Source organism: Pterocles gutturalis, unplaced genomic scaffold (assembly GCF_000699245.1).
Source record: "Pterocles gutturalis isolate BGI_N339 unplaced genomic scaffold, ASM69924v1 scaffold13359, whole genome shotgun sequence".
Taxonomy (NCBI): domain Eukaryota; kingdom Metazoa; phylum Chordata; class Aves; order Pterocliformes; family Pteroclidae; genus Pterocles; species Pterocles gutturalis.
Window position 1 is genome coordinate 1 of NW_010128365.1, and position 25814 is coordinate 25814.

At 36.1% G+C, this 25814-nt stretch overlaps 1 protein-coding gene across 1 annotated transcript in view; it reads left to right on the forward strand.

Moving 5' to 3' along the window:
• Window positions 1-2439: 2439 nt before the first annotated feature.
• The window catches only part of LOC104466239 (tetratricopeptide repeat protein 27-like), a gene marked incomplete at both ends in the record, with an annotated part of 31473 nt that continues 8098 nt past the window's right edge, over window positions 2440-25814 (forward strand). The window contains 7 exons of the mRNA XM_010079597.1: window positions 2440-2617; window positions 7961-8090; window positions 10562-10702; window positions 13480-13582; window positions 16959-17123; window positions 20799-20935; window positions 25044-25156. Of these exons, the coding sequence (XP_010077899.1) occupies window positions 2440-2617; window positions 7961-8090; window positions 10562-10702; window positions 13480-13582; window positions 16959-17123; window positions 20799-20935; window positions 25044-25156 (967 nt within the window). The remainder of the gene's footprint in view (window positions 2618-7960; window positions 8091-10561; window positions 10703-13479; window positions 13583-16958; window positions 17124-20798; window positions 20936-25043; window positions 25157-25814) is intronic.

Here is a 25814-nt window from a genome sequence, read left to right on the forward strand (position 1 = left end):
ATAGTCACGGTGCCTTCGGCTGCCTCATGACCGCGAGTGGAGGGCTACCTGGCTGTTTGAGTGTGGCAGCGGTACGAAACTCTCTCTTGTGGACAAACGTGAGGAGAAAAAGTCTGGCGTGAGCTACGTGTTGTGTATTTTATTAGTTATTTAGTCAGAGTTGCTTGAGGGAACGATGGAAAGTAGTCTCTTGAGGGGACTTGATTAGGTTGTTACTGACCCAGCTTTCCTGCAGCTTTTAAAATGTAATGTATGGAAAGGCCCTTCCGTATTTCAGACAGTTGTGCTCAGGTCGTGTGCTGTGCTGTTTCAAAGGTTTAGAGGTTGTAACATATTGAAAGACCCATTTATCCTTACCCAAGCACTTGCTGAATTTTGGAAAAGAACCGCACGGAGCTACTCAGCTGTGTTCCTTATGTTACTTCTTAATTAACCTTAATCATTGTACTGGCCAGGAATGTTAGGCGGTGTGACTGACATCTGTCAGATCTGTCTTATCTTTTCACTGAGCTGTGTACGCTGTTTGTGGTGTGTTGGGGTTTTTTTTAGTTTTGGCTTATTGGTTTTTTTAAGTCATATGGTGCTCTAAGATGTGAGGAAGACTTGTTGAAGAAAAACATAGATAGAAAAAGATGCGGTTTGTGGTGATCTTAATTGTCACTTACATGGGCCCTTTCTGTTGATGGTCCTGAAATGAAATTGAAAGGCCTTGAATTTGTATTGTGTCTTACAAGAAGCTAAATGCAGAATCAAAAGCAGATTTTATGTGTTTACAGTTATGTTACAGTGTTACTGGAAAGAGAAAACATCAGCATTCATTATTGTCCTTCCAGACAATAGTTTTTCTACAAACTACAGTATCGCCTGTCTGGGAAACTATAATCCAATATAAAGAAGTTGTCATTTGGTGAAATAAAGTCTTCCCAAAGCATAGATTGGAGAAAGTTTCTCTTTAGTTCTGTTCTCTGTGAGAATATGATGTCAGCAGGGCTGCAGAACCTTTACTATTCTTTTTTGCATATGCCCTTCTAGGTACAGCTTAAAGTGTTTGTTAAATCATCTCACCCAAATGATCTCTTACATCATTTGGTTGATCGCTGTTGTAAAGAACAAAAGTAAATTGTGGCCAACAGCCTGGTCCAGAGAGATTAGAATGAATGTATCTCTGTCACCCATTCCTACCAAGTCATCCACTGCTGCTGTTGAAGTTGGTTCTGCACTCAGTCTTCCCGTACGTCAGAGACTTAGAATACTTGTTTTAGCTGGATGAGCTTGGGGTTGGTGTTTGGTTTGCTTCCTTGCACAGCTGCTGTTTTTGGGGATCTGTGCTGGTGCTAGCATGAAGCTGGCTAGCTCAGGTACTAATGTTAGCGTAGCTGTGGTGACACTGAGGGCACAGGAGCTGCAATCCCCAACTGGAATCACAGGTTGATATTAAGGTCCTATCCTATGCAGACCTCTGCATTTCCTCATGTGCAGCACCTGCATCAGCTAGTTTGAAACCAGTTAGTACATCTACATGAGTTGTAGCCACAACTGCAGCGTAGATGGATGCTGATTTTGCCCAGGAATAGAAGGTTTTAACATGGTGAAGTTGTTCTAACAGCTGCTTGATTGATTGCGCTGTAGCATACCTGAAGAAAAAAGGGAAGATGCCTTCTGTGAACATAGTTGTAGCCTGGGTCAAGAACTTGGTGGGTTTGAAGCTCCTTAGGAATCAAATGAATAGCACTTCATGACTTCTGTTTGTCTTAGAAGACTTAAGTGGAGAAACATTCATGGATCCCAGTCCATCTTAGTAGTTGCTCCTGAGAATCTTACTCCATGTACAGACTTCTCATTGAGATAGTAAACTTATAATGAGAAAATAGTTCTTTTATGAAGGTAAAATTATATTGCCCATTCTTTGTGAATATGATAAGCATTTAAAGGAAAGACTGAGTTGTTTCAGCAGTTTTACATGAGAATTTACTCACTGAACTCTTGCAAGTATTGAACCATTTTTATTTGTCATGTTTCCCCTGAAAGGGTTCTCTAGTCTGTGAAGTTACTGTCTTATCTATAGGATTTTGCTGTAACACACTAACGTAAAATGTTTTGGAGGAACAAAACCCTCTTATGACAATTGAAATTGTCTTCAATAACTGTAATGTACGTATTTGAAAGGCTATTCATCTGTCTCCCCTGGAATTTCAGTGCAAGTTTGTGTTTTACGTTATCTGGCAGTTTGTATTTCACTGTAACATTAACACAAGTTCTGTAAAATTCTGACGTCTGCTACTGCTGTTCTTTAGTTTCAGTGTGATGTAATAAAGATTCATTCGTTGAGAGCGGAATGGTAATATGTTTTGGTTTGTATAGCTCTTGTAAGTTGAAGTTGTTTCAAATTTGATACTGATTTCTTTTTTCTTTTTTTTCTTCTTTTTTTTTTTTCCCCAGAAAGTGGATCATTATTGCAGTTGATTTTTGATGGGAAATATGAGGCAATATTTTCAAATTCAGCCATCCAGAATGTTTTCAGTGCATCTTCTGTGACAGAGGACGACATTGACACTTACTTGGAGAAACAAATTCTAGCATACCTGGACTGTTCTGCAGAAGTTGATAATGTGGAAAGGTGGAAATTATTATTCATTATATGGGAGATTAATAGAGGCCATGTTTGATTTTTATAAAAGGCATTTTTTTTATTTTATACTAGTGACAGGGCCTTCAAAATACTTGTTTTGAGAGAAAAACAGAAAACTGATTTGTCAGGTTGTTCCCCTGACTCCCCTGGGGCATATATTCATTGTCATTGTTTCTTTCACTGGGTAGTATTGTGATATGAGGGTTTGTTGAAAACACTAGCTTTATTTACAGTGATTACTTCTGAAGCTGTTGGTATGAAGAAGCCAACAAATGTAAATTTGTATTGCTATGTCTCATCAAAGAATGTATTAATGGTTTTCTCTCCAAAACGTTGCATTACATTTATGTGACTGCTTTAAATACCATGTAATGTTACTGTCAAAGCAGTGCCTGTATTTCTAAGTCTTATTCGTAGTAAGGCTGTTCTACTCTTCTTAATGTAAAATGAGTAAGGTATTGCTCATGGATGCTATTCATCGATTAATTATTTTCTTCATAAGACGCTCTCAGATTATCTCTAATCGTACTGCATATGCTAATTCTTGCTGTTAATGAATGACTTTATTTACGTACCAAATTGTAAACACTAGTGAACAGACTGAAATCTATCACACTAGGTATAGCAGAAGCAGAAAACTATGTGTATATGTATTTGTTTATTTTAAAAGGTGAGCATGCAAAAATTTTGCTGAAAGCTTTCTTTCTTGTGCTGTTGCTGTTAAATATTAGCCAGAGTTTAGATGGTGACATAGTCTAGAGAAAATTTTTAATATTGCTGGATTCTGTCATCTTGGAATAGTTTATTCTGAATAATGCAGCAAAGAAAGATCAGTCAGGGCTTGAAATAGACCCAGTCCTAGTCTTAGTCATTGCTTTAAATGTGTGTTGCTGCCTTTATGAACCATTCAGCTTCTTAAAGATAATAACAGTCTATATCATGCCCTCAGTAAGACTTTATACATATCCTCTCATGGTGATGTGTCCTCTTCCGCTCCCCCTGTGAGCTTTTATTGTCCTATATGCCATTTACAGCACTCTGCTGCTGCTTCCTACTGCAGACAGCAAGGCAATTTGTTCCTCAGGTGATTGTACTGCGGCTCTTTGGTATTTGAGATTTTTCTTATTCTCTCTGCAACTCTAGGTAGCATTAGAAGCCCCCCTGCCAGAAGGTATGGAGGCAGATCTGCAATATTTAGCCTTCTAGAAGCAGGCAGAGGGTTTTCTGCCCAAAATTACAGCCTGAAGTTTTATTCAAAATGAAAGCATGTAGTCTCCAAAATGGGTCAGTGTCTGTCAGAAACATTTTTTGTTTGTAGCAGTCAAGTGAATTTTTCAAGCTCCATTAGTAATAATATAAGAAGCTTTGAATTATATTAGTGCTGAAGGGAGTAAGTTGTGACTTCCTCTTGATAGAAAAACTTCTGCTGAAAGACAGATCATTTCCCATTTTAGGTTGACACTGCTTACAGCACTTGAATCTGTACCATGTTTGTTTGTCTCCAATGACTTTCTAGGTTAAAATGTGTTTCATAGTCACTTTTCCTACCTGCAGGCTCTGTGCCCTGTGACTGCCTTATGGAAGGAATTAATGCAACTTTTGCACTTTGACCTTCCATTGCCCGTGGTGAAAATGGTTTTGACTATTTTTTTAGGCTGAAAATCTAATTTTCTGTTGAGTGCTTCAGAGGAAGTACAGCAAACCTCTAAGTTATCGCTAAGAAAATTCAGTAAGACACTGCTTTTCTTGTGACTTGTGGTACATGGGCTTAGTTCAAATACAAGCTTTTTTTTTCCTGAACTGAAAGTTGTAATTCTGGAGATTAAAAAACTCAGTGGGAGTTGAATTCAGTCGGAAACAGAAAGTTGGATAATGTTAATCTTATTCTTTTAGCACAATATAAACACAGTACAAAGTATGGTTTTATAATACTGTTAAAAGAACTCTTAAGGAGTTCTTTTTCTGAAGATAAAACTGAGCAGCTTGAGGGCAAAACAGTTCAAAATTTGGATCTAGACTATAATTGCTTTGGACACAGCCTGTAACTTTTTCCACTTTCAGATCCATGGTTCTGTAAGGAAAATATTTAACAGTATTTTAGAATTTGCTGCAACTGCTTCTTTCCTTTCCCTGCCCCAGGCATTTTTTCACTATGGCACTTTTAACCTTTATGGCTTAAAAATGAAGTCTGAAAGCATTCCTTACAATATATTGAATAGGAGATTTTTTTTTTTAACTTTTTTTCCTGTTATTACTGCTCACTTCAATGGTTAACAGTTATCTTCTACAGAAAATGTAGATTCATGGCAGTGTTTTAAATCAGCAGATTGTAGAGGAAGAAACCATAGTATATGTGTTAACCGTGTAGAGGGGGAATACGTTTTTATTTTTTCCTGAGCTCTATGTGAAAGAAGTGCATTTGTTGCCTGACATACAGTTTGATTCTGAAGACTGGAAAGAAATTGTGTGCAGGACACAACAAAAAGACAATATTTTCAGAAAGCTTGTTTTAAAAGAGCTTGAAGGTCTCATGTTTGATTCCAAAACCGAAAGGAACAAGGAAATGAGCAGGAGCACTTGTTTTTATTGTTATTATTTTATTTTAGTGTATTTACTACATTTGCCTTATTCAACATATAAATGAATACCAAACTTTCCAAAACATATCCATACAATAAAGCTTGTTATGACTTCCCAACTTGAACACTGATTGGTATTTCTGGTATTTCTCTTGGGGCATCTGATGGTTGGTTAACTGGTGTGCTATTATATACATGGAAAAACAAAAATGAAGAAATTCTTACTGTTTCTGCAGCTTGCTTTGATCCATATGAATGGAAAAAAATAACTATGCGGTTTCTAGTTTTGCTTTGACTTGTCTTCTGTAATTTCTGGCTTCACTAAGAAGAAAAGAAATACTCCCAAAACCAAAACCTGTAACCTAATTGCATTTTAAGCGTAGCCTTGCTATGAGTATTTTCTCACTCTTATATTTTGTTTGTGAATTCTAGCATTATATGCAAATCTATTATTTTTTCAAAACCAATGCTGTATTATTCTTTATTTTTAATTTGAGCAAGTTTAGGTATAGCAGTATGAGTATTACAGTAGAGTGTATATAACCATCTGATTCTTACATCACGTATCACAATTGTCTGGACTTGGTGTAAACAGTGTTTTAAAAAACAGAAGCCACCAAAGCCCCCATTCACGTGGAGAAAGGAAGAACAAGATGGATGGATACAGACATATGTCTAAGGAAATATAAGAAATATATTAAACTATGTAGTTGACCATAGGAAGTGGGATACTAGCTATACCCCATACTAGTGGGGTCCCTCTGATGCTATCTGGCAGTACAGAGGAGAAGTTTTTGAGCACCCTTCAGGAGATGAGCATTTGCAAGTGTGAAGGGCAGTCAGGGAAACAGAATGAAATTTTTTCTTGGAAAAAAAAATAGGGAATGGGCAAGGGAAGCTAGTATTTGCAGGGATTAGAGCTTGGAATTGACTTTCTAATACAGAATGAGTGGTAAGGAGAGTGGAAGTTAGTCATGGATCTGAAAATTCATAAAAAAATCAATTGATGATGACAAATTAGCCTGTGGAAAGACAGTATCCCAGCCAAAGTAATGGAATTGGTTATCTGTTATTGCAGAGGCTTTCTGCATGGATATAACTGTGTCAAGACTTCAGGCAAGTTTCTCTACTGGGTAGAGATGTCAGTAATGTTAAAATAAATAAATAAATAATAGTAGAAATAATAGTGTAAATGATAATGACAATGAGTCTTCAAAAGACTGAAGTGCATCTGTCAAATCGTAGTGCAGAGATGGTTGATTATTCTGTGTGTTATCTTTCCTTTCAGAAGCTTTGGAACATAATTTATAATAGGAGGATAATTAGAAAATGTATGTTTGTGGTTGTTTGTGTGTAATGGTAATAATTTAGTGTGCAGTAGTTGTTAGTGCTTTGTGTTCTTGAGTTATTCGGAAGTTTAATGGTAATCTTAGATATGTATTCAAATACCATTTGCTGGCAGGTAGTTACTGGCTGAATAATGACAGCTAGTAAATCTTGTCTTGTTTGACAAGAACTCTTTATACCAGTCCTTGTTCTCTAACTCTCCTGAAGGCTCTGTTATATTTTTTTTTTTTAATCAAGTGTTCCCCACCCTTGCTTTCTCATTGTTCTACATCTTTTGTCACATTCTTGCCCACCAGCCGCTTGTTTGAATGTGGTTTTTCTATTTAACTTTTTTTTTAGGAGTTGTATAACACTTTATCCTTTTGTTTCTATTTGAAGGACTCTTGCATCTTTAAGTCCCTGCTTTACAGGGGGGAAAAAACAAAAAAGGAAACAACTGGGGTTTTCCAGTTCACTTATGCTCCTTAACATACCAATTTTTATATCAAACCAGCACAATTCAAATGTTAAGTTTTCGTAGGCAGGAGGCATGTTATGTATCTGACAGGGCCCTTGTTGGCACATGACTGATTATAACACAATAAGGTTCTAAGTCATCAAGGAATCGTAAAACAAACCAGAAGTTTCTGTAAATCTCCTAAAAATCTATACCTGTTAAATCAACCGTTAAATTCTGAGGGATGGTGCCCCGCTTTCTGCAGACCACATAAATTATATCTTACTGTAGGTGCCTAAAGGAATCATATACTGATGTTAGATGAGCTTAGTCTTGTAAATAAGGAAAATTTTACCATATTTAGTTTCAGGAATGAAACAAAGTCATAGTTCCATCTTTTAATCTAAATCATCATGTTTTATTTTAAAAGCATGGTTTAATTAGGTAACATTTGCTGCTTAAGTATCTGAACCAACTTGGAAGTGATAGTTTTGAACTTTTTTGATGTTAATTGTTTTGTTGTCAGAGGGAGTGAAAATAAACAGCCATGTTAAAACAGAAATTAACACGCTGTTTTGCAACATATGCTAATACAGTATCTTTTCTCTGAAAATGCTGAGGATTAGATGCATCATGAGAAAACATAACAACCATGCAATAGGTGAATAGGGGATAATCTGCATCTTGTGCTAATCTCCTGGTCTCTAATAGTAAGATAAAGCCTTAAATTTTGAAACGTATGAACTAACTCTGCTTCCAAAATGTTTGACATTAATTACAACCATTATAAACACATTTCCAAGCCTTTTAGTTCTCCATGTGCATTCCTGAATACTGCATTCATTGTATTTTCCCAATAAGAAAGTTATTTCATTGAGGCTGAGGGTTTTGAATTTGTACAAGAATTAATCAGATCATGTAGCCTTAATGAAAAAGGTATGCTAATTGCTTGTCTTATCTATGTTGCAGGCAGAGGCTGATGTTTCTACTTGGTGTGGGCAGTTTGCAGCTCTTCGTTCAAAGCAATTGGACTGGGCCTCCCGTCCAGTTAAAGCTTCAGGAATTTTTGCCACCAGCATTGTTACAGAAGTTCTGTGAGGTATACTTGGATTTTAATAAGCTGTCCTTTTATAGTCACTGCTTTTCACAAATAACCATAACACACCGATGTGTCAGAGAAGACACATCTGTGAGGTGCAGTGCTGGAATGAATTGTCTTAATTGTTGATCCTGCTGGCTGCTGTTGCAAGCGTCATCAGCTATATCAGTTTTATAAGCAGTGTCCTAAAAGTAGTTATTCTGTTTCTCTACTTAAGAGATTTCCTGCTGGAGATGCTGCTTTTGGGTAGGGAAGGTGTGTTTATTATATGGGAGCATTTACTCAAAGGGCATTTGCAGTCAATAAACTTTTCTCACACATTCCAAAGTAAGTAAAGAATTTTTTCCCTCCTTAGGGTAAGGTAGAAGTTGTATATCTTTCAAATATCAGAATGTCTGGCAGATAGTAAGAGAACGGTAGATTTGGATGCTCAGAATCCCGTTGGGCTCATGGATGATGGAAAGCAAGTTGTAGTAGTATTAGTACAAAAACGCTAACTCGGAGCTTTTGGAAGAGGAGTTGAAACTGAGGATTGTCAGTTTTATCTGCTTTGTCATCTTGTTATGTAATTAACCAATCAACACCATAACTTCATTTGTGGGATGCATATATTGTTTCTCATGGCAGTACCACACTTCATCTTGTGACTCTCCTGCACCTGTGGTTCAGCACAGTTCCTTGAGTATTAATTTTTCTCTTGGAATTAAAGCTACAGTAAAATATTGATTCCTGCAGTGTGTCAGAGAAGAACATATCACTAGTCTCTGCTAATGCTAAATCTGTACATGAGTTTGAATTTATAATTTAACTGTGAATGTGGTATGGACCATGAGCAATGTAAATGCTGTGAACTATGGAATGAAGGAAAGTTTAAGTATATGAAGAGTTTCACAAAAAAACATTGGATCTGTGTTGCACTATTGTGGCATGTTTTTGCAAGAATTCCGTAACTTGTGAAGTCCTGCCCTGCATTCGTTTGCAAGGTTGTATTTCTGGAAGTGTTCGAGGCCAGGCTGGATGAGGCTTTGAGCAACCTGGGCTAGTGGGAGGTGTCCCTGCCCATGGCAGGGGGTTGGAACTTGATAATCTTTAAGGTCCCTTCCAACCCAAACCATTCAGTGATTCTATGGTGACTTTCCCTCTCAAAATTGGAGTAGAGATGTTGGTAAGGCTGTTCCCATCTGAATCACTGGAGGTGGGAGGGATTTGGTATATACTTCCACTTGACAGTTTCTTTCCTTTATTCTCATGTGGTTTGTCAGACTTTTGTAAACTTTGTTTTTCATACTGGGATTGAAATGACTGCAGTGAGGCCATGCAAGAATTACACTTTGAGTAAACGGTTTGAAGTCCTATGTCACTATCTACGAAGTAATAATATTTTCCATGTTAATGCAAGATAAATCATTAACAAACCTAATCAAATAAAAAAAAAAAGCCTGAGGACTACCTGGTCATTAAAAAGTGAACTAGGAGAATCATGTGGCTTAACAACTTTTGTCTTTAATGTAACCTGTTGGTAAAGGTATTGAAAAGAGTTTTAAATAACTTAGGAATTAGGTTATTCATTTAGTCTGAAAAGCTGAAATGTGATTCAGATAACTTCTATCCTGATTGTGTACACTGAATAAGAATCTTTCTCAGGCAAGTGACTTCAATGTAAGCTGTCATTGAACCTTTTCTTCTTCTGTTTTTGTTCCACTCCCTTTTCTTGCTCCTTTCTTACCCAGTGAAAACAAAAGCCTACTTTTTTTTTAGTTTGCAAAAGAATCCTGCCACATGAGAGCCTGAAATAAACTGATGAACTGACATCTCCCCGAGTCTGAAGATAAACTGCTTTAATGCTTTCATTGCATTAAAAGGGAGAGAAGAATAGGTGACTGTCAGATGACAGTCACCACTGAGAGACAGATTCCCTAGAGAGCTACCTCAAGCCCATTAAGCAAAAGAATTACTGTAGGTAATGTCATACAGGAAAGCATCCAAAGGAGAGAGAGGTTTTTATTTATTGGACAAAGGGAGGAATTTATTGGACATCACTGGAGGAATATCTAGTGTATTTGAGTGCTGTAGGACTAATTTAGTTTAAAAATATTTTATTTCTGTGATTACAAATTGAATGGCATGGATTTACCAGAAGCTTTTCTCCTTAGATCACGGGAAGGATTATATTACTGCAGTGTGTTTGGGGATAGCGTTGACTGGACATATGCATTTTAGGTGGTAGGAAATCACTCTTTCAGATATGTTGATATGTTTTTCAGGACAGCAAGAAACAAGGTAGAATTCACCACGACTTGGTAAAAGGTTGAGAGTCCAAGAGATGGTGATTTTTTTTTTAATGTTTTGAGCAGCTTTTCCCTTAAATATGGGTAGCTGTTTTTCCTAATTCTGTATTATGTGATTTGTTTGTAAACTTTTATGTTTCCTGAAACTCGTCTTTTTTTTTTTTTTTTTCATTCTTCTTTCAGCCCAAAATGCTTCATGCAGCTATTCTGAAGGTGCTGGTTCTAGATGGTGAATCAGTCTATACCTTGACTTCTCATCCTATTTTGCTGCTTATAGCAAGGATAATCCTTGTGAATTTAAGACACAAACTTGCATCTCTTCAGGTAAGAAGTATGTGACTAATTATGACTGCCAGCTACTCATTAATTGGTTCTGTCATTCTTTTTTTCACACCTTGTTGAATCAGTATAATTTCCATTTCTTTTTTCTGTAGCTCTGAGGTTTTTCCTAAAAAACAGTTCAGACAAAATGATTACACTTAAATACAACTATCATTTTCTTAAGGATAAGCTGTTTTCTCACTGTCTTGCCCAAAAGAGAAGAAATCTGCCTTCATTACCTAGAGAAATTAAACATTTTAATAGGAAGCAATTTTTTAAGAGACACAAACTTTGTGACATTTATGGGGGGGGAATGACCCATAACATAGCATACGCATACTGTATCCTTTTTAACAAGCTTTGGGATACTGTTAACCATTACTGTATGAATTCTAAGCCGTGAGTTCTAGATGCCAAGGAAGTCCTCTCTTTTGATTGTCATTGTCCTCTAACTCTTCTGCAGGCATCCATGTGGAGGCTACCATAATTCTCTGTTGTGGTTGTGCATTAAAACAAGATGATATGATGAATCTTCTTGAGAGGATTTTTTTTCTACCTCCTTTGTAGTTTAGCAGCAGGCTGGCTGGTAGCAGGACTCTCTGGAACTGGGGGACTTTTAACAGCAGCAACTTCTCCTTATTGCATTCCAGTTGAACAGTATTTGGCTGGAGATCAAAATGCCACATGGTCCCTCTTTATGCTTGGCTGACAACATCCATTCCCAGCTGGGTCTTTGTATGAGTGATGAATTAAACTGTGTGGGAGATGTTGGCTGTACTGCATTTCTGGAAGCCAAGCTCTTCCATCGTTTTCCCTGTTATTCACAGATGAGTGCTGTTGAATTTCAGCAATTGGGTCAGTCAGGGAGGCAGAAAATGTACCTAGTATGGAGAATTCACTTGCTGCCTCCGCTCAGACTGACATGATGGGGGGCCTTTTTTACCCAATGGAGGTTCAATTACTTGTGGCTACGTCAAGTTTGGATAGTAGTTCAAAGACAGCAACTGATAAAAACCACTTTCATCAACAGGTTGATGAAAGGTAGCAACTAAAGCTTGCCATTCTTTCTCATTTCAGTTTGATTCAAATCTCTTAATACCTTTGCTTCTTTAAGATTAGTGCAAATAAATTTAAAACAGGGTAAAATACTCTGAAATAGATTTTCTACAGCATTGATAGAGCCAGCCCTGTTTTATTCAAAAATCCTATTGTACATGGAAGATTAAATGATAAAAATAATCCAAAAATTCTGAACTTGGCTCCCAAAAAACTAATATTGCTTATAGAATATTGTACAAAGCTTAGCTGGCTTACCTGAAACTTTATAAATATGTTCTCCCCGATACTAACGTTTCTGATTGGCAAGCATCAAGCCTCAGGAAATTGTATCATTCAGCTGGATACTCAGTTGTGTGGGAAAATGGATACTTCATTATATAAAGCTAAATTGAAGTAAATTGAAACTTCTTATTTAAGTTGCCTTTAGGTTTCTAAATAAGTGATGAAATATTGAGACTTGACCTTTTTCACAAAGTTTGTTGTTTGTGTGCTTTTACTCTGTTCAGCTTATATATCAAAAGTCATCTTTCATTGCTTTTTGAAGTAGATGCTATTATTCTTTGTGATGGTTCCTTTCTAGGGACATTACAGTCAACTGTACGCAATTGGTTTAGATGTTTTTGCTTGAATGCTGTACAGCCCTTAGGTCGGGCTGACGTAAGCATACCTGTATGAAAAGATCAGAGGATAGGTGCCTCTCAGAAGCACTCAAACATCTGTTTCATAGAAAATGATCGGCATGCTAACAGTAGCAGAATAACTAGTAATTATTAGAGCCTGTGTAGAGGTATGCCCTACCTTCACAGATGATAATCTTATATTATCAGTTAGCTTTTCTGTGCATTTCCACCTGGTGCAGCTAAAGAGGGATAAGATATGCTGGGGAACTTACCTTTTGTGTACACAGCCTTCTGAAATCAGGTAGTCCCTGGGCTGTTTTTCATGTCTGCCATAGAGTGGTTACTTAGTTCAGTAAGGTGTTTGCCCTTCTGAAATTCCGCATACAAATACTTTCAACTGTGATTGTAAGGTGTTCTCCTGAGCAGTTCCAGTCCTCTTTCACTTCTCTGTCTCCTTTCTACCCCTACCTGAATAAATAAAATATCATACAGAACAGAAAAAACGCATAGAAAGGCAACACTAGATGATCAGAAATACTGAACGGCTTCCATACAAAAAGTAACTAAATAGTTTAGGACTCTTCAGGCTGGAAAGATCACTGAAATGTGAGATCATGACTGTGTATTAATCATGAATGTGACATGAAAGATAAGTAGGAAACAGCTCTTTTTTTCTTTTTTCTTTTCTTTTTTTTTTTTTTTGGTCCTTTTCTTTTACAAGAATTAGGAGATATGAAATCAAAGTAGCTAGTGGCTGCTCCAAAATAAGCACACAGAAGTATTTCTTTCATCTTCTGTTCACAGTTTCTTACCAGACCCAGATTTGCAGGGATTGAAGAGCAGCTAGACAAATTAAGAGAGGAAAAGCCCAACACGCTCTTAGAACATTGTAGAGCTGCTTGAATATGTTCATCTTTATGCTAGGTTAGTGTTCACTTTTTATATAAAACAGCTGTTTTGGATGGGTTTCTATTTTTTTTTTTTTAGAAATCAGAATCAAATAGATTACAAAACATATATATTTTAAAGCCATTTCTCTTTTTTAAAAAAAAAAACGATCTATACTTGTTATTAACTTGAAGTACCCGTATTTTCTTTCAGACATTATCTTGGTGGACTCTGAGGTGTGTGAATATTCACCAGCAGTTGCTAGAGGAGAGATCGCCTGAGCTATTTACTCTTGCCCAGACCTGTATAAAACAAGGTATGTTTCTAATTATTGGGTTTATTGGCCTACAGCATCAGTTGTAAGATATGGTGGAGGAGGGCAATTTGTAGGCACAACTCTTCCAACGTAATGTTTATGTAACGTAGAGAGGGAACAGAATTCACTGAAATGGACATGGACTTGTGTGGCACATGCTATTTTCTGGCCTCTAAGATGAAAATGGGAATATGTGATTGCAGAAGAAGGTGTCTGCCCCTGCCCCCCCCTCCTTAGCACTGTTAACTTCCCACAAGCTCCCTTGAGGCCATTCTGTACAGTTTTCATTCTTTATTTAACTGAGCTCATTTGAGTTTGAAAAGGGAATGTCTTTGTTCTCCCCTGTCTTCAAGGGGGAGATGAACTTCTTTTTTCCTGTTTTCTCTGTCCCCACCTAACTTTTGAGATTTGTTACATCTCTGCATTATATGTAAAGAAAGTGGACAACATTAAAACTAATTTATATAATACATATATCAGGTTTTTTTCAAAAGCTTAATGTAGAAAGTTAAAATATCAAATGTAATTATATTGCTTGGGATTTTTTTCTGAGGAACAAACTACAGATAAGTACTAAGATGTCTGTTTTCAGTGACCTGTTGTGAGACTATGGTTATGGTTTTCAGAGAAGATGGTGTAAAGTATACTCGAATTAGTAGTTAGTTTTTCCAGGCAGGTTTTGCTGCCTGCTATCTCTAACGGGTTATTTACTTTCTAATTAAAGCCATCTGGTATTTAAAACAAATACCTTCCTTCATGTTCCATAAAATAAATACTTAATAAACCTTTTAAATAGTCTTTGATTAGGGCTTGAAAAACCCACTTGGCTGTTCTGTATCAACTTGACTAGAAAACTGTGTTTTATTTGCTAGAGAAGAAGACCTTCAAATTCATGAGAAATTATCTTTTCTGTTTAAAATACATTGTTCTCAAGTGTAATCATCATCACCTGAATACGAGACAGCTGCAGGGGTCCCCTACGGTTCCGAAGCAGAAGCAGCTGTTGCAAAACCAACACTGCTCAAAGTGCAGTTTCCCATCCATTTGGTCTTGTGTCAAATATGGTATGGGATGCCACAGGGATATCTTTAAGTTTGGGACATCACTGCTTCTGGGCAGCCTCATCAATACTAGTGATGATGTGAAGCTTTACACAAAGGTCCTGAAAGGCTCAAATGCCTAAAACTGTCAATTTTTTTGAGCAGCACTGAAAGCAGATGATATGTAGATAGGGAGTGCTAAGAACATTTCTCAATATATGACTTTAGTTTGTTTTAGCGGTATATATGGTTTTAGCACAAGTAATTTTATATTCAGATCATTGGTTTTTCCATAGCTAAGAGATTCCAAGGACTAATATATGGTTATAGACTAGAACTTTTTTTTCTCTGTAACTGCATCAGAATTGTTCAGTTGGAAAGTTGCATTTCGTGTGGTTTCTATATGCGTATCTGCACATTCAATGTCTTGAAAGGTTTCTTGCACTGACAACAGCCCTTCAGGATTTAGTGGCTCAAACTACACTAAAGAGCCAGTGCAAGCCTATTTACGTTTGTATAAAACCCTCAGTGAATTTTTGAGTGCTTTTAATAATACTGCATAGAAAATGCCATTTTATTTTTTCCTCATGTAAAGAAGATTTTTGTCCTCTGGGAAACCATCAGAGTGGTATTGTATGTATGGAGAGTGTGAAAAGCAGGTAAAGATGGCAGATGTCCTGAATAATTTGCTGAAATTGATTTTCTTAAAGCGAGAGAAAGAAAAAAACAAGCTTTTGTTAGAAAGGCAGATGCTTTCTGGTCCTGTGGGCATTATTCTCTTTTTTTAAAAAGAGAATGCACTTAATGATAAATATGGGCAAAAGCATTGAAACCTCAGATTGTTTATTAATGAAGAATATGCATGACTTAAATGTGAGGTTAACATTCAGCTAACTTTCTCAGTTTTGAAGTTACGTGTTTGAAAAAGGCTTTGTGTTAAAAGTGGTGATTAAATTGCAAAAACTTTGTTTTTAAGTAGTTGTAGTCTCTTTAGTGAGGTTTGGTTTTTTTTTCAGGATTAAGTTGTAACCTGCTGCAATCTCTATCCTACTTTAGTAGAAAACCTTTGGAGTAATATTTTTAAATAACTAATTTGCTTTCATTAAACAAAATCTCTAAATTGAGACTTTGAAGAAAGTTAAGTTACTAGGCAGGCTTTATCCAGGCAAATTCTTATTTACTAAATTAAAAAAGAATGTTGTAATACTTGTTTATTTCCTAGCCATGTAAAAATCTCTTCCCACTTAGCTTTCTATATTAATTGAAAGATTTTGAGGATTAACAAGTACTCAAAAAAAAAATACCTAGAGGCTTTAAGCAATAAAATCTGTTCAAAATAAAATTGACTGCCAATCTCTAAATTCAAAAGTAATAGAAAAATGTTTTTTAAATCCTTGATAATATTAGTTGTTCATATAGTAGGACTTTTTACTTATCTTAATAAAGCATGTTTGAAAAATTAAGTAACACAGCATCTATGTTAATCTAACACAGTTTTTTTAGGTACTGTGATGCTGTGCACTTTGAAAGGATTCTATTATGGAAATGTTTTCTGGCAAAATAAAGAAATAAAGCCCAAAGCAAAAAACCACTTCCATTTAAGAATAATTCACATGAATTGTTTACAAATTAATGGTCTGTATTTCACTATGCAAGAATATTCTTTTGTCACTTACTGTATCTTGATAGGTAGAATTCAAATATCTACGAACTACAAATGCTTCTGTACTGGATGGAAAAATATCAGTTCTTCTTTCCTAAAGATTTCAGATCTATTTACATAGGTATTTTCTCCTGTTCAGATGGAGAACATAACCATTATCACTCAACAAATCAGTCATTATTAAAAAAACAAAAACCAACAACAACAACCAAAAACCACACACACAAACAAACAAAAAACCCAAAAGCCCTAAAGAGTCCTAAGTCCCCATTCAGTGCTCAGTCTCCTGGTGAAACTTTCTCACTAGAAGCCTGCTACCTAAGGAGGACAGTATTACCTCAATATCCTGTATTCCGAGCTCCTATGTCCTTTAGCAGGTCCAAGACAGTTACCGTTATTTCCTCCAGTATATCCCAATTCAGCTTTGCTGTAAAACAGAAAATTAAATTTTTGTTTGTTCTGGCAGTAATCCTTAGATACAAAACTTGGAAAATGCTTTAAGTTGTGCATGTATTTTATACACTGACTGTGGCTTTCTAAATGTGTGCAGATGTAAAGAACAAGTCTGCTTTAAGCATAACAGACTTTCTCTCTTCGTGTTTTAAATGTATTTTTTAAAGTATCATTCTCCATAATTGCATCCTGATAGCTTTTCTTTTTTCTTAATTTGCAGTAACAGAAGCAGAAACTTTGTTTGCAGGTGGTCAAAGCTGGCACTTAGCAGTTCAGTTCCACCTTGAGTGTGCCTATACGCTTTTGTATTACTATGAGTATAAAAAAGCTAAACAATGTTTCAATGCAGCTAAAGACATAACAAAACTGCAGATTAATCTGACAGGTAAGTCTTGCTTGTACAGTCTGTGATGAGAATGGTTAGTTGGACCAAACTAACCTGTGATTTGTTGGGGTCTTTTTTATGTATCCAAGTAAAAAAGAACTGTATTTTCTAAAATCCTGACTTTTAACTGGTAAGACTTATTTGCCTTCTAAGTATTAGTATTGTTAGGAAAAGGGAGGAGAAATATGCCGTATGGATATGGGTCTGTGAGCAGCTGTAGTATTATGATGATCCTTCCTCCTCATGTTTCATATCAATTTCTAGATCTCTTATCTCTACTAGGGGACTCAAAATTGTAGAATCATACTAATTTTATGTTTGTTTGCTTGGAGATACTTAGAAGTCTGTGTGATGATTTGATGCAGTCTTTCACCTTTTATGCCACTAGCCTAGATCTACTCTGAGTAAATAGCATTTAAAATTCACTTTCAGGACTGTTATTATCACAGGAAGTAAATAGAAAAGTCAAATTTCTGATAAACAGAAATATCAAGGATTCAATCACTATGGGGACTTTATCCCTCCGGAACCTATTCTTTGGAGTCCGGCAGATCAGGTTGCTGCACTGGTAACTCCATTTATGATTACATGTATAGATACGGGACTGCTCAGTCTAGCTGATCCTGCTAGGTAATCAAAATGACACAAAATGCACACCTCTTCTGTGTGAGAACTTTTGATTGTGCCCGAGTAGAAATGCAAAACCTTAATATAGCTTTTTCTAAAGATTTATTAGTGGAAAGGACTAAGGAACTGAAACTTGCAGCGTCCTTACCTGTTACGCCGCTGTGTGTCACAAGGGTAGCTGTTCCTTTAGATTTAGATGGGAGCTGCAGCTACGCCAGCTTATATCCTAAGTCAGTTTAATATTTTAATTTAAAACAAAAAAAAACCAAACCTGAAACCAAAAACAAGTTTTGTGGAATTCCCTGCTCATTTTTTTCAAAGGTTTTAAAGGTTTTCTTTGAAAAATCTGTAATGAAAATCTTGTGGCATAATGTTTTTTTTACATACCATTGAACACAATCAATTCATAGTTATCTTCTTAAAACATGGGAATCATGTCCATGTTTTTGTTTGAAGGAATTCCATGCATTTCAATTGATCCTACCCTTTTTTCATCTGTGCAACATGTACTGTATGTATGACCTGTTCCAGGTGTGGCATTTACTGCAAACTTGATACTATAATGTAGTTTTGTTTAAAACTAAGTTAAATTTTTTCTTGTTTTTTATGAAAAGCATCAGTGCCTGTGATGATACTCAAGCTAGAAAAATTTAATTAGAACAAGTAAACTGAAAGTGGCAGGTGGCTATTTGCCGATATTCTTCCCCTTACAGCCACATGTTGGATATTTTTTTTTCCCTTTAAAGGACATCTTTAGATTTTGGATGACTAATTTCCTTAAATCTAACCTAGGAAAAACCCTCTTGTTTGGAGGGCAGAAAAAAATTTTGGATGAAGTAGAGTTAGTTGTACTTTTGATTACTTTACCAAGAGGTTATGCTAGTCACAGAGAGAGGCTGTGGTGATATACTCTCTTGGAAAAATGTTGTGAAACTCCTAAAAGTTCTGTAGTTCATCTCTATAAATCTATTAGAATAGTTATGAAGGATGTCTAACCTGAAGGCAAATGAACTGAACTGAACATGTGGGAATTGTTGGCATTCTAGACAAGTTCATTTGACATGCATGTTTTGGCTAAATGGAAGGAATGTTACATCATCATAAAAGACTTTGCTTTAATGTAAAAATTCAACCTCTAGCAAAGACATTTTTAAGGCTTTTGGAAGGAATTTCCTTTTTAGGAAAGGATTTTAAGAGGTTTTGCCAACCATTCTTTAATGCTTGTAATCCTTACTAGTTGAACGTTTTATTACAGCATGGAAATGTATGCTGTTCTTAAAGACAGAATTTAGAACCGATATTTTCCAAAGTAATTTTAGAAATGTGTGAATAAATCATACTTGTTTTGGTTTGTGTACTTTTTAAAGTCCCATTAATCCAGGTCTGTGCTGTATTCATCATTTATTAAAAAAGCATCCTTTTGTCCCTCACAATGAGTCACAACCATCAATAACCCCACCAAGCAATTTCCAGTAAAAGATAAGACTGTGGTCCTTCTTGCATATAAATTTACTAAGATGAAGGGTGGTAATGCAGACTAAATTTAAGATCAACAGAACTGGAGGATTAATAATGCTGAACTCTGAGATCTGCACATTGTCTGCCTATTGTTCTCATGCCCAGTAAGGCATCCCTGGGAACTTTTAATGTGGAAACAGAAAGTAAAGTCTCTGTAGATTCCTTCTCTTTTGTGAGGATATATGCTGATGTAAAGCAAGCAATTTTTTCCCCATTTTAAACACGTTATATGTATTTTCCAAATAAAAATGATTCTGCTTTGTCCCTGTAAAAGCAAGGAATTCTTTGTTTAAAAAGATGAGGTGGAAGGTGGCGTGCATCTCAAAGCATGAACAAATCACAGGTTGTGGATGGTAGCAAGTAAATTTATTGGTAACCAGCATAACTTTGCAAGTGTTTTATTCAGCTGTTTAAGCAGTAAGACATAATAGGAAGTGAATTACAGTATAATGATTTTCTTGTATTATCCAAATTGAGAATTGAGTGCTACTGCATAAAATTAGTATGTATCATTACCGGGTATTTTTCTGTGTGTGTCTCCCTTCTTTGCAGTGTACCTTGTGATTTGAAGATGATATTTTTAGAACATTTTTAATTCTTCATAAACTCTTAATGCAGCCATTTCCCATTAGAAGGGGTGATTGGCAGGAAAGGCGTTACCACTTGAATTACTGGCTTCCCTACTGCTCTATTTCCGCCTCCAGGAAGAAAAGGGGGCGACTGTTATTTCGATGCCTGTGCAAGGTGATTCTTACTGACAGTGGCATCATCCTCAGGCCTTTGTCACGTGAGCAATCATCTCTACCTCAAAGATCTTATGTCCTGCAAAATTTTCAAAATTATAATGAAATTAAGAACTTTATCTAAACTGAGTCTGCAAATCAGCAGTGGATCAGCATTCAGTCCTCTGTTTCTGTTATTTGACTTTCACAGCTTACGTTATCTGAGCATTGTATCATAGTAATAATAAGCAAACAAGCCTACAAATTTTATAGAGCAATTTTTGGCTGCATTTTGTCTCTGGTTGGGCTTCTGTTATTTTAAGTTACTGTCCTGAAATTGTTCTATAATTTCTCTGATTGCAGCTTGCTAACAGAGGAAGAACAGAAGAATTTTCATTTGCCTAAATGTCTCCATGTTTTCATTAACTTTTAGGAGGCAAATCAAACAATCGTTTGTGGTTTATTGCTGGGGAATAAGTAGGGAACTGATGAAACTTGATAACTGAGTTTTCAAGAGACAATACAGTGGGTTATGGGGAATTTAGCTAAAAGTGGCTTTGCAAGACCTATCTAGCTGTGCTTGTGTATTTGTAATATGTATGTATTTGTGTGTCATAGCTAGCAGTGAGAATGCATTTAGTTCTCTACAAAAAGATCAGGCAGTGTTAAACCACTGATAAATTTCATAGATTAATTCTCAATGTGTTTCTCTTTTTATGTTGCTTTTTTTGTGAGCAACTTCCTAATATATGATGGGATTGCTTGTTTTTAGTGTTCACTAATATAGACTTATGTTAATTTTCTGTAGGTGCTTTGGGGAAGAGAACACGATTTCAGGAAAAATATGTTGCACAGCTTATTTTGGATGTCCAAAGAACAGATGAATTCCTCCTTCCTCACAGTGAACTAAGTCCAGCTCCGACACCTCTAGAAAACTTAACAATGGTATGTATTTGAGAAGAATTGCTTTAATTTCTTAAAATTTAAGTGTTCTGAAGCTTTTCCTGGATGTCTGCAAGGGAAAAGTCTGTGGTGCCTGGGATAAACTTAGGATTTCTGAAAGTTTTTGGAAACAATGTGGGGCAGTCGTTTGCCTAATATTAAAGAACATAGGGTAAAACAGCATGTGACTGTCTGCAAGACAGATGTGGCTACTCAACTAAAACCGTGTTTGCAGATATGATCTTCTACGGGTTATGTATTAATTTCTGGTAACTAAGAATGATGGAGTTAAGAGAACAGGTTAGATTTTCAAAATACCCTGCAAGGCATCACAGAAATGCACAGATTCCTAAGGATGGACGGCTGTCCTGGGTTCAGCTGAGAAGAAGAACTGAATGGTATGATGCGTTGTTCTCAGAGGGTCCTTAACTGGGATATTGTATGACTGTTTTTTCCAGTTATTCACAGCTTTCTGAAGAATTTACCTTTGTAGTCTCTCTCTGATAAGGACTTTAGTTTGGAATAAAGTGATTACATTGTTTCAATAAAAATGGCAACACTGTTTTAGGCTGTAGGTATAACATGGAATAAAATATATTATCCTTGCTAATAAAATACTATATTCATATGTGCTTTTAGTGAAAAGACCCAAAGCTGCTGCAATAAGGTTAGTGGAGAGTTTGAGAGAGAAAACTGGGATATTTGGAACCTTTAAAAATTGGTCATGCTTATATTATCCACACTTTCTTACTAAAATTTTACTGAATGTATCCTGAAAATAATGCTAGAGAAAGTAAACATATCTGCTTCTGAAAAGTCAAAATGTGACACTAGAAAGGAGTTGAGAGATTTTGCCTACAGGGAGGGAGCTGCGTTTTGTGCAAGTCTGAGCAACTGCATCATATATTTCTGTCAGATGTTACTAGTATTAGTAAAACCACATGCTGCTTTGAGGAAAACCAGAGGTGTTTCAACTTCAGACATGTTATTAACATCATGTGTGAGTGTCCTGTCACAGGTATTAGACCAGACTTCATTAAGCAGACTCCCCAGTTCATGTGTGTGTTGGATTACCAATCAAAGAGTTTGGGTTTTTTCCCCTTTTTCTAGCATGTCTTTATTGATGATGTAGTATCAAAATACAACTTCATGTAATTTGTCAGTGCTAACTTTAACAGTGAGACCTAGTGTTTCTGTTGCCAGGTTTGCTCTCAAATTTGTCAGCCTTGAGTGTATCTTGAAGTTCTTTTATCTAAAATTGGAGTTGATGCTGTTCTCCATCTGCCCAAAACTACAAACAGCATCATTGCATCTCTAAGTTTAGACCAGGTGCTTGATTGTATCTTGTGTACTTTTGAAAGACTATTCATGGAAAATGTGTAGAAGCTAAGTCTTGAGAGGTGCTGGGAATCTCCACAGAATTAACATATGCATGTGGAAAGCTAAAAGGCCTGTGACCGTGCTGCAAAATTGGAAATTTTCTTCCCCTCTCCAGTGTTCTTATTTTACATCTGCTGTTTGCAGATAAAGGAAAATACTCTATTTGTCTAAAGATAGGAGTTGTCCTGCATGAGTGGAAAATTTCCTAAGAGAGTTATAAACTCTGTCAATATGAATAAAAGCCAGGTTGAGACTGGTCACACCTAACTTTCATCTCCTGTTTTGGTGTGCTCTCTTCTATGTTCTTAAAAGTTCTCGCACAGTTATTATTCAGTAAGGTGACTGAATAAGTTATTTTGCAATTAAGTGGTCAGTAACTTAATTCCAATAAAAACACAGCCAATATAGCAAAGTTGACCAATTGTTGAACTGGTACCTGGGCTGATTTCTGGTCAAGCATTTCCCACTTCCTTCTGGTGCTGAGCAGTTATGTTACCTCAGATGGCACAGGAAGGAAAACTGTTTGCTTTTCAAAATAAGTATTGGAGATTGTAAATTCAAAGCTTTGCTCACAGGTCAGCTTTCTTCAGAATAACTAAATGATCTGAAAGCAGACATTCAGTTCAACTGGTGATGTTTCCATGAAAGGAAACCTCAGGCTTGAGGTGATGCATAAGGACTCTTGATATGAAATGGTATGTTAAAAGAGTTTGATTAGATTTTAAAAATTCAGAGCTGTTTTTATGTTTTTGGGGAATGAGGAATTTATTTTTAAATGTGGGAAAGGAAGTCAGGCTTTAAAACTCTAGCATACAGTTGCAGTGCAGTTCAGCTGATCAGTTCATAGTGAAGTTAAAGCAATTAGTGCTGTTTATATGGGCTAGATGTTAAAGATTATGTAGACCAGAATCTGGAAATTTTTCACTGATTGCCTTATAAATTAAATTGTAATTTATGTTACATTTAATGAATTGCTATCATTATACTAGCGTAGTGCTCTGTTCTAAGATAATTTTCATCTGGAAGTGGTAGCTAATCTTTGTATATGCTAATATAGTAAGAAAAGAAAATGATGGTATTAAATATGCCTCAAAGAGTTGCAATATCTTCATTATCCCCTGGAAATAAAATAATCTTATTTTCTTCAAATTCACTGTCAAATCACCATTTAGTTTCATTTATATAGTGCTAAAATATTGGTGATGAATACTGATAACCCACTTTGAAGCATTCCTGTTTGCTTTTTGCTCTTCTGTGGACCCTCATTTTGACCTTGCCAATGGAAGATGTTCATTGGAAACAGCTCTTACTAGGACATTGAAGGGAGGTGAATAGGAAATTCGAAAACCTGTAAACGTAAATCTATTTTCTCTTTTAAATACATTTTAAAAACTTCTACTGGTAGCTAAAAACCAGTAGTACAATAATTGGCTTAAAGACAGGGGGGTGGGGTGTTTGTTTTGGGGTTTTTTCCAGGGGAAGGAGCAATAGTGTTACAGCTACTTCCTTCTTGCTTGCAGAAAATGAAATCTTTTGTTGTTTCCAAACAAACAAATTCAGTGAACACAGTAGTTTACACTTTTCAGCCACAGACTATGTTACTTTCTTCTTTAAGTTAAATGACAATGAACTTAAGCTAGCATACGTGTTTTGTAGTTTACACTTTTCAGCCACAGACTATATTACTTTCTTCTTTAAGTTAAATGACAGACAATGAACTTAAGCTAGCATACGTGTTTGTGAAAGTTAAACTGATTACTCCTTAAGCGATTTATTCTAGAGGAAATTTGATGGAAAGTCACAAGTACTTGTCCAGGAGCAAACCTTTTCAGAATACCCCCTCTTGCCTTTGCTAGGGCAAAGTATGTGGAGGTGCTAGCTCAGTGGGGTTTTTTCAGTCTGTTTCTTTAATTTGCAAAACTGCTTTAAAAAAAAAAAAAAAAAAATTTTTAATTTGCAAAACTGCTTTAAAAAATAAAAAAAAGAGGACGAGCAGTTCCTTCTGTAAGGAATTGAACTGTACTGGCAGCAGGCATGCTTTACTTACTTGCACTTTGCTGATACTTAATAATAAATCCCTACATTGCGTTGAACTGTACTGGCAGAAGGCATGCTTTACTTACTTGCACTTTCCTGATACTTAATAATAAATCCCTACATTGCCAGAGGTCCATGGTTGCTAGCCTGAAAACCTGCATTTAACTTTAATCTGTTTCAGCTTGTCTGTATATATATAAAATAGAGGAGGAAATTGTTGATAATATGAGCAACAATTTGAAAAGGAGAGTCCATGGTCGCTAGCCTGAAAACCTGCATGCTAGGATAGCATTTAACTTTAATCTGTTTCAGCTTGTCTGTATATATATAAAATAGAGGAGGAAATTGTTGATAATATGAGCAACAATTTGAAAAGGAGAATCCCCTTCAGCCCTTATTTAAGTAGAAAAACAATATTCAGGTAACCTTAAAGTTGCTCTAAATGCTGTTCCTCCTGCAAGACAACCAGTATACTTTTAGCAAAAAGTGGTTCAGACGATGCTTCCTTCTACTGGCTTAGTCTGTTAGTTAGTTATCCTATCATAATCATGGTAAATTACTTTCCATTTTGTCATTTTCTTGTGTTTGTATTACCCTTTTTCAAACAAGTCTATATTTTTCCATATTTTGAAAGCATCAGTTTCTCTGCAACTATTCCTATCTATTTAAGAATATTTTTTTTCTCCTCCAACAGAATTATGATTTAAATGATGATACAGTGCTTAATGAGATAAAATTAGCAGATGCTGATCAATACCAGGTACCTGATTTGTGTGCAGAAGAGCTTGCTGTAATCCTTGGAATATGGTATGTTAGTTCATAGTTACTTAAAATATTGCATGAATCACTGCGATAATGAAATAATGAAGTGGTGGGTTGATGGGACTTTTTTCCTTCCTTATCATATAGTCTGGCTAAAATGCTAAAAGATTCTCATTATATGTGGATAGCATTTTCAGTTGTCTTAGAGTGGACATTAGTATCCAATTCAGAATATCAGTGTTTCATTAATCGCTGTATTGTTCTCCTATCCTGGAAAAGCTTCTTGTTCTGTGTGCCTCAGTTTGGCATTAGCTACTATATGGTGATGACACTTGGGCAAATTTTGAAAACATACTTGAGAGTCTGCAATGGTCAGACTCCTATGATGATCAGCCATGTCTTTCAAGCAAAACGCTCTTCAGTGGAGTGGGAATACTTGTATAAACCGAGAGCGTCCCTTGCTACTTACAAGCTATAGTACAAAGTCTATGTGCCTGTGGTTCTGCGCCTAAGTTTTTTATTTTCCTGGCTTTCAGAAATGATAAGCTAGATGGGTTTTGGAAATGGCACACAAGAGCAAAAAGCAGCTTGAGATTTGATAATAAGCTAGCTGCTAATTAATATCCTCCTTTCTAATAGAGAAATACTTTGTCTGTGATGTAGTGGTCATTTAGCTGATGACAGTTCTCACACTTTTTTTGTG